Consider the following 9091-nt stretch of genomic DNA (forward strand, 5'->3'; position numbering starts at 1 on the left):
TTGTATACAAAACTTGTGGGGAATTTTATGTAGTTGTCTCTGAAGTTTTTGTTTACCATCACTGCTGTCCTAAATTTTAAGTTATGGAATTGTTAAGCAGCGCTGCTGCAGTTTGGTTAGTGAGGGGAGAATTGTTACCGCGGCGGGGTTTAAAATTGCGCGTAGGTGCGGTGTGGTCTTTGAGTTTTTTTTCATGAGAATTTTGTGCACTAAGTTGGGTGTCAAAAACAGGTGGTGGACTTCCGGATCGTTCTTAGGGATTTTGCCCGAACTTCGGTAAAGGCAAGTAAAACAGTGATGGTTATTTCGTCTTTTGATTGAAGAGGCTCATACTTGATTATGTTTGTGCTATTTGTGTTCGTATCCATATTCCTAATTGGGTACCATCGTTTGAAATTATTCATGCTTTATTGATTATACATGTGGAGGGTGTGGTTTGATCATGTTACCCATGTGGTTATTGATGTGAAATGGGTGGAAGTATATGTCTAGCACATTTTATTTGGGAAGAACTCATGTTGTTGACATGCATAATGCATTCATCATCCATTGCATTGAAGTTTTCGTCGCGATCTTATGGTCCGACCGTACCGGTACAATGAGCATCATATGTTTCCCGAGAAGGGGTATGATGCAGCTTCATATCCTTAGAGGTATGAAGGCAGAAGTCATGTTGCATCTGTAGCCATGTGCATTCATGGGTGAAGTGTGGAACCTATTTTGGTGATGTGGATAAGGTGGATCTTTACTTTGTAATTCATCTTGGCATTGAGTAATTGATTACTTGCTTACTTGCTGCAAATTAATATTTAAGGAAGAAGTTGGGAACCATGTGGTTGCTTATGCACGGTTGGCTTGCATTGTCCAACTGTTGTTTGTTTTTTTTTACTTGCTGAGATGTGTCATCTCACTCTTGCATTGTCTGATGCAGGCACCTGATCTTTGCTTTGGGAAAGAAGGGATGTAGCAGCACGGCCACCACACTTTTAAATAAAGGAATAACTGTTTATTAATGATGCTAAACAGGAAGGGTCAAGTCTAGGGAATTATTACATTCTAATCTTTCATGGTAGTTGAACTATTTAGTTTGGTGGGCTGAGATGTCTATCTTTTGTCTGGTCTTGAATGTTCTTTTCTACCGTTGCATTTTGATTATACTATGGCAATTATTTTTTCTTTTATATCCTGTATAAACTATATGCTTCCCTTGTTATGCTACTTTCAAGGGAGGTGCTGCCGGATTTTGCAATACTTTCTTTCTCTATGTGTTGCATAAGTCTTGTAGAAAGGTTTTTTTTGGTATCATCCATTGTGTGGGATCAGTGGGGTGTTACAGTTGGTATCAAAGGCATAGGCTGTAGGTCCTAGCAAGTGGAGTAGTAATAAATTGACACACTGCACATGTAGGATGGGTTTTCGGTCTTGCTATTGATATGATTATGTTATTCTCTATGCTAGTTTTGACATTATCTAGAGAGATGCTATGCTTATCTCATATACTTATTATTCTCATCCCTGTGGATACAGCTATGCCGCCTCGTAGAGCTCGGGGTAGTCCGCAAGCTCCTAGTGGGGACTCGATGAGTCCGGCGGCAATGTTAGCCGCGATGCAGGCCATGCAGCAGGAGTTGGCCCTTCTGAGGCAAGCCATTCCTGTCGCCCCTGCAGGTGCTGCTCAGGGAGCTGGAGGTGGAGAAGTGCCCGGGGGCGCTGTCCCTGCGGGTGCTGTTCCTGGTGGCGGGGCCGGGGTGCCTCTTCCTGTCAGTGGTCTTTCTCTGATGCAGTGGATGGGCATGAAGTTGGATTCTTTTGATGGCAGTGGTACTCCGGTCGGGGCGGCAGATTGGCTGACTTATGTGGAGGATAAGATGAATGTCTTCGAGATTGCTTATGAAGATCGGGTTCGCTTTGGCACTCAGCTGCTGAAGGGTGAGGCGCAGATTTGGTGGAGAGGCGTGCAGGCAGCGCACTCCTCCTCACCAGGAGTCCTATCATGGGATGTTTTTATCAGGCAGTTCGAAAGGAGATTCTACCCGGTCACCTTTCTGGAGAAAATGAAGATTGACTTGCAGTCCTACAAGCAGGAGAAGAAGTCTGTCACAGAGTATGAGGTGGGTTTCAACAAAATGGTCCGCTTTGTCCCTCATGTGGCTTATAATGAGATGGAGAAGGCGAGCCAATTCCGTCAGGGTCTGAAGCCTTCTATCAGGCATGCTCTGGGGGCCTTTCCGTTGGTGGACTTCCGTACCACAGTGGAGCAGGCGCTGGGTGTGGAGATGCAACACCAGTACACCATGGAGTCGCAGAAGTCTTCGGGTGTTGATCAACCTCGTAGCCAGGACACGAGGAGGGGCAACACTGGAGGTCCAGCTCACAAGAGGGGCAAGTCTCAGCATCAGCGCCACCATCCTTACCGTGGCAAATCTTCTGACTCAGGTACTTCAGGAGGAAGTACTCAGAGGTTTCGGGCCGTTCCTAAGCCCAGGTTGGGGCTGGTGTGTTTCCGCTGTGGAGATGCGCATCGCCGTGCAGAGTGTCAGTGGAGTGGCAGGTGTTCTATCTGCAGTCAGGACCACAAGGATGTGGTGTGTAGGAGGAATCCCAATGGGAAGCTCAGATGGGAGCCGATAGCTTCCTCCTCTACTCAGGGCACTATCAATATGATGTCAAGTGCTGAGCAGCAGTTTTCAGTTCCTCTTCCTCCATAGCAGCTTTATGTGCCCGGGACTTCTCAGTTCGTGCCGATGCAAGGTTTTCCGCAGTATCAGGTTGTGCCTACTCCTGCGCCGTCTACCCCTGTGATGTCTCAGTTTGGAGCTCCGCGCCAGCCTCCTCCGGTGGCTCAGTGGGGTTCTTCTGTTAATTTCACTCCGGGAGCTTCCTCTTCTGCGGGTATTTCTGGAGCTTATGTGCTACCCGCTACGGATGGCAGGGAGCAAGGAGACGTGGTGACAGGTACGATTTCAGTTGATTCATTTGCAGCCCATGCTCTTTTTGACTCTAGCGCTAGCTATTCGTTTGTTTCGGAGGATTTTGTGTCGCGGGCTGGTCTTTCGGTGCAGAGGTTGGGTCACCCAATTTTGGTCAGTTCTGCTAATGGCTCCATTAGTAGCTGTTCAGTTTGTCAGGGGTGTTCCGTCATTCTTGCTGATGAGGTTTTTTCGGCTAATCTGGTGGTGATTTCCTTGGGGGCATTCGATGTTATCTTGGGTATGGATTGGTTATCCCAGTATCGCGCGGTTATATCCTGCTTCTGGAAGACAGTGTTATTGCAGGCGCCGTCGGGTAAGGAGGTGGTATTCTTGGGAAGTTCTCCGAAGTTCACATTATCCTTGTTGGCGCAATTGCTTCCTGATCGCTGGTCAAGGAAGTCGGGGATCTTTTTCTCTATGGTGGTGGAGGGCGAGGCTGCCTTGCGGGTGCAGGACATCCGGGTGGTGTGTGACTTTGCTGACGTGTTTCCAGCAGAGCTTCCAGGCATTCCTCCGGAGCGCGATGCAGCTTTTGAGATTAAGCTGATCCCGGGTACGCAGCCTATTCATAAGGCCCCGTATCGAATGGCTCCAAAGGAGCAGATTGAATTAAAGTGGCAATTGGATGATCTGCTGGCTAAGGGCTTCATTAGGCCTAGCAGGTCTCCATGGGCTTCCCCAGTATTGTTTGTTGAGAAGAAGGATAAAAGCAAGCGGCTGTGTGTGGATTATCGCGCTTTGAATCAAGTGACAATCAAGAATAAATATCCGCTTCCCCGAATTGAGGTCCTCTTTGAGCAGTTGAGGGGTGCCCAGGTGTTCTCCAAAATTGATTTGAACTCTGGGTATCATCAATTGAGGATTCGTGAGGAGGATATTGAGAAGACTGCCTTCTGCACCAGGTATGGGCATTATGAGTTCATAGTCATGTCCTTTGGCTTAACTAATGCCCCTGCTGCGTTTATGGAAGCAATGAATAGGATGCTGCATGAATTCTTGGACGATTTTGTGGTCGTATTCCTAGATGATATTTTGATTTATTCAAAGACCGAGGCCGAGCATGATCAGCATCTCCGTCTCGTTCTGGGTGCCCTAAGGAAGAATCAATTCTATGGCAAGTTGAAGAAGTGTGCCTTTGGGCTATCTGAAGTGGCTTTCCTGGGGCACGTGATTAATCAGCAGGGTATTGCGGTTGACCCCAAGAATGTTGCGGCTGTAGTGGAGTGGAAGAGACCTTCTAGTGTCTCTGAAATCCGAAGTTTCTTGGGGCTTGCTGGGTATTATCGGCGTTTCGTACCAAATTTTTCCAGCATTGCTAAGCCTTTGACTAGGCTCTTGGGGAAGGGTGTTCCCTTCGTCTGGTCCGGCGATTGTGAGATCAGTTATCAGTCATTGAAGAGCAAGTTGGTGGACGCCCCTATCCTAGCTTTGCCTGAGAGCGGTAAGCGTTTCACAGTTTATACGGATGCTTCGCGTATTGGTCTTGGCTGTGTGCTGATGCAGGAAGGCAGGGTGATTGCTTATGGCTCAAGGCAGTTGAGGAAGCATGAGGGGAATTATCCAACTCATGATCTGGAATTGGTTGCGGTGGTTTTTGCTCTAAAGTCGTGGAGGCATTACCTTTATGGCGAGGCTTGTGACATTTTCACTGATCACAAAAGTCTCAAGTATATTTTTACTCAGAAGGAGCTGAATTTGAGGCAGCGTCGGTGGCTAGAATTGATTAAATATTATGATTTGTCCATTCATTATCACCCGGGGAAGGCTAATGTGGTGGCGGATGCCCTTAGCAGGTCCGGGGTTCCAAAGGTGGCCTTGCCGATGATCGCTGATCTGGACCGTTTGGGGATCGCTTTGTGTTATGTCGGCACCGCTAGCGAGGAGACTCAGATGCTTATTCAATCCTCTCTTATGGAGAGAGTGCGTGCGGCTCAGCAGCAGGATCGTCTTTTGCAGGAAGCCCGAAGGAGGGTTGGTAATGGTAAACCGCGGGAGTTCACCATTGATGAGAATGACTTGGTTCGTTTCAGGGGTCGTCTTTGTGTGCCTCAGAAATCAGAGGTGAAGCTGGATATCCTGCGAGAAGCTCATAAAACGCCTTACACCGTCCATCCTGGCGAAACCAAAATGTACCGAGATTTGAAGCAAAACTTCTGGTGGAAGCGGATGAAGGTTGACATTTCTAAGTATGTGGCCGCCTGTGAAGTATGTCAGCGCGTGAAGGCCGAACATAAGCGGCCTGCAGGTTTGCTGAAGCCATTGGAAATTCCAGAGTGGAAATGGGAGCATATCACCATGGATTTTGTGGTGGGTCTACCTCGTTCCCCTCGTGGCAGGGATACTATTTGGGTGGTAGTGGATCGCTTGACTAAGTCTGCGCATTTTATTCCCATGAAGACCACGAATTCAGCTTCAGATTTGGTTCCCTTGTATATGAAGGAAGTAGTCAGGCTTCACGGGGTACCTAAGTCTATTGTTTCTGATCGAGACTCCAAATTTGTATCCAAATTCTGGGAGAGTCTCCACAGTGCATTGGGCACCAAGCTTTCGCTTAGTGTCGCTTTTCACCCTCAGACGGATGGTCAGTCAGAGCGAACAATCCAAACCTTGGAGGATATGTTGCGTGCTTGTGTTCTGTCATGGAAGGGTAGCTGGGAGGACCATCTTGCTCTGGCAGAGTTTGCGTATAACAACAGCTACCAAGCTAGCATCAAGATGGCACCATTTGAGGCTTTGTATGGCAGGCGGTGTATCTCTCCTCTGTGCTGGGAGACTTTGGGAGAGAGATCCCTGGTTGGTCCTGATTGGGTTCAGCAAACTTCTGAAAAGGTTCGGGAAATTCGTCAGAATATTTTGGCAGCTCAGAGTCGTCAGAAGAGTTATGCTGATGTGAGGAGGCGGGATCTGGAATTTGCTGTGGGTGACCAAGTCCTTCTCAGGGTATCACCCACTAAGGGAGTTGTTCGGTTCGGTGTCTCTGGGAAGCTCAGCCCAAGATACATTGGACCGTTCACTATCTTGGCCCGGGTGGGCAGCCTGGCTTATCGCTTGCTGCTGCCGGATTCCATGGCAGGGGTACACCCGGTTTTTCATGTCTCTATGTTGAGGAAGTTCTTGCGGGACCCGGACCATCAGATTGAGATGGAACAAATTGCGGTGCAGCAGGATCTAACTCTGGAGTGCCGTCCGGTGCGTATATTGGAATTCTCGGAGCGTGTGTTGAGGAAGAGATCAATTAAGTATGTCAAGGTTTTATGGTCTAATCAGTCAGAGCGCGAGGCTACGTGGGAACTTGAGGAGTTGATGCGGCAGAAGTACCCGGAACTTTTCGTTGTGGGTAAGTGTTGTTGATTCGCTAAACTTTTCTTGTGTCATTCCGATAGAAGCGTCAGAATTCGAGGTCGAATTCTTTTTAAGAGGGGTAGAATGTGATACCCGGTTTGCAAAGAAGAGAAGTTGGGAGCTGTTCTTTTTGTTTTTTTTCCCTCATCCAGTTGTTGTTTTGGGGATTTGGAATTTTTGTGAACAACATTCGCAACTAGGGCAGTAGAATTTATTTGGTTTGACGTTTGCGTTGCGGTCGGGAGCTGTCGCGTGGGTTAGTTGGGCCGCAATTGGTGTTTTGGCCCATTAGCCTCCCAAACCCTAGCCGCCATCCTCCTAACTACCCCCCCCCCCCCCATGTGCAGCCGCCCCCCCCCCCCCACTCCTCCTTTCCCCTTGGCCGCCGCCCCCCCTGCCCACCTCCTCCTCCCTCCATTGTTGCAGCCACCAAAACCCTAGCCGCCCCCCCCCCCCAATCCCCTCCTCCCTAGGTGCTACTCCGTGCCGCTCGGATCATCGTCTTTTGGTGCGAATCTCCAATCGTTTTGGTGGAAGGAAGAAGGGAGGAAGGAAAAGGGGAGAACCCAAGGTGATTTTTCTTTTGTGTTCATCCCTTGTTCATTTGCGCTGTGATTCAATTGATTAGATGTTGCGTTTGCGATTAGATAGGGGGGGCTGTCCAGAATTTTGCGTGGTGGATGAACAGCGGTAGTTCCAGCAGTTTTTAGTTTTTTTTCGTGAAGATTTAATGGGGATCAATTTGGGAATCTTGTAGAACTTTGTTTTATCTTTCCAACGAGTATTTATACGCTCAATTTGGAGTTATAAATTAAAAGTTATCATCGTTTGAATCCGGGTATGTGGCTGTCCAGAAAACAGATTTTTCAGAGTGATGAACAGCAGCAGTGTTAGCAGTTTCTGGGGATTTTTCGGGAGCAATTAGTGTTAATCAGTATGAGAATCTTGTAGCACTTTGTTTTATCTTTCCAACGAGTATTTATGCGCTCAATTTGGAGTTATAAATTAAAAGTTATCATCGTTTGAATCCGGGTATGTGGCTGTCCAGAAAACAGATTTTTCAGAGTGATGAACAGCAGCAGTGTTAGCAGTTTCTGGGGATGTTTCGGGAGTAATTAGTGTTAATCAGTATGAGAATCATGTAGGGATTTTTCTTATCTTCCCAACAAGTACTTATGCGCTCAAATCGGAATTATATTTTAAAAGTTATCGCTGTTTGAATCCGCGTATGTCGCTGCTCAAATAAAAAAAACAGATTGCAGGGTTTATTTTGAGGACTGTTTAGAGGTAAGTAGATGTTAGAATTCAATCATGGGTTGTATACAAAACTTGTGGGGAATTTTATGTAGTTGTCTCTGAAGTTTTTGTTTACCATCACTGCTGTCCTAAATTTTAAGTTATGGAATTGTTAAGCAGCGCTGCTGCAGTTTGGTTAGTGAGGGGAGAATTGTTACCGCGGCGGGGTTTAAAATTGCGCGTAGGTGCGGTGTGGTCTTTGAGTTTTTTTTCATGAGAATTTGGTGCACTAAGTTGGGTGTCAAAAACAGGTGGTGGACTTCCGGATCGTTCTTAGGGATTTTGCCCGAACTTCGGTAAAGGCAAGTAAAACAGTGATGGTTATTTCGTCTTTTGATTGAAGAGGCTCATACTTGATTATGTTTGTGCTATTTGTGTTCGTATCCATATTCCTAATTGGGTACCATCGTTTGAAATTATTCATGCTTTATTGATTATACATGTGGAGGGTGTGGTTTGATCATGTTACCCATGTGGTTATTGATGTGAAATGGGTGGAAGTATATGTCTAGCACATTTTATTTGGGAAGAACTCATGTTGTTGACATGCATAATGCATTCATCATCCATTGCATTGAAGTTTTCGTCGCGATCTTATGGTCCGACCGTACCGGTACAATGAGCATCATATGTTTCCCGAGAAGGGGTATGATGCAGCTTCATATCCTTAGAGGTATGAAGGCAGAAGTCATGTTGCATCTGTAGCCATGTGCATTCATGGATGAAGTGTGGAACCTATTTTGGTGATGTGGATAAGGTGGATCTTTACTTTGTAATTCATCTTGGCATTGAGTAATTGATTACTTGCTTACTTGCTGCAAATTAATATTTAAGGAAGAAGTTGGGAACCATGTGGTTGCTTATGCACGGTTGGCTTGCATTGTCCAACTGTTGTTTGTTTTTTTTACTTGCTGAGATGTGTCATCTCACTCTTGCATTGTCTGATGCAGGCACCTAATCTTTGCTTTGGGAAAGAAGGGATGTAGCAGCACGGCCACCACACTTTTAAATAAAGGAATAACTGTTTATTAATGATGCTAAACAGGAAGGGTCAAGTCTAGGGAATTATTACATTCTAATCTTTCATGGTAGTTGAACTGTTTAGTTTGGTGGGCTGAGATGTCTATCTTTTGTCTGGTCTTGAATGTTCTTTTCTACCGTTGCATTTTGATTATACTATGGCAATTATTTTTTCTTTTATATCCTGTATAAACTATATGCTTCCCTTGTTATGCTACTTTCAAGGGAGGTGCTGCCGGATTTTGCAATACTTTCTTTCTCTATGTGTTGCATAAGTCTTGTAGAAAGGTTTTTTTTTGGTATCATCCATTGTGTGGGATCAGTGGGGTGTTACACGAGTGGAATGGAAAGCAAATGTGAATTTGAACTTTGCGGAATACGAGAGTAGTCAAAAGAAAAGTTAGAATTAACCGGTTTCCTTTGTTTGTCGTGGTCGTCGTCCTTTTGGGAAGATGTAGACT

At 46.2% G+C, this 9091-nt stretch overlaps 1 protein-coding gene across 1 annotated transcript; it reads left to right on the top strand.

Annotated features, from left to right (window-relative positions):
* Positions 1-231: 231 nt before the first annotated feature.
* LOC118472923 (uncharacterized) lies at positions 232-8725 on the top strand. Its single transcript, XM_035960900.1, has 4 exons — positions 232-282; positions 932-6309; positions 7862-7912; positions 8561-8725. Exon 2 carries the CDS (start codon positions 1434-1436, stop codon positions 2706-2708), a length of 1275 nt encoding a protein of 424 aa, XP_035816793.1. The 5' UTR covers positions 232-282; positions 932-1433; the 3' UTR covers positions 2709-6309; positions 7862-7912; positions 8561-8725.
* Positions 8726-9091: the final 366 nt, after the last annotated feature.

The sequence above is a fragment of the Zea mays genome, chromosome 7 (assembly GCF_902167145.1).
Source record: "Zea mays cultivar B73 chromosome 7, Zm-B73-REFERENCE-NAM-5.0, whole genome shotgun sequence".
NCBI classification, from domain to species: domain Eukaryota; kingdom Viridiplantae; phylum Streptophyta; class Magnoliopsida; order Poales; family Poaceae; genus Zea; species Zea mays.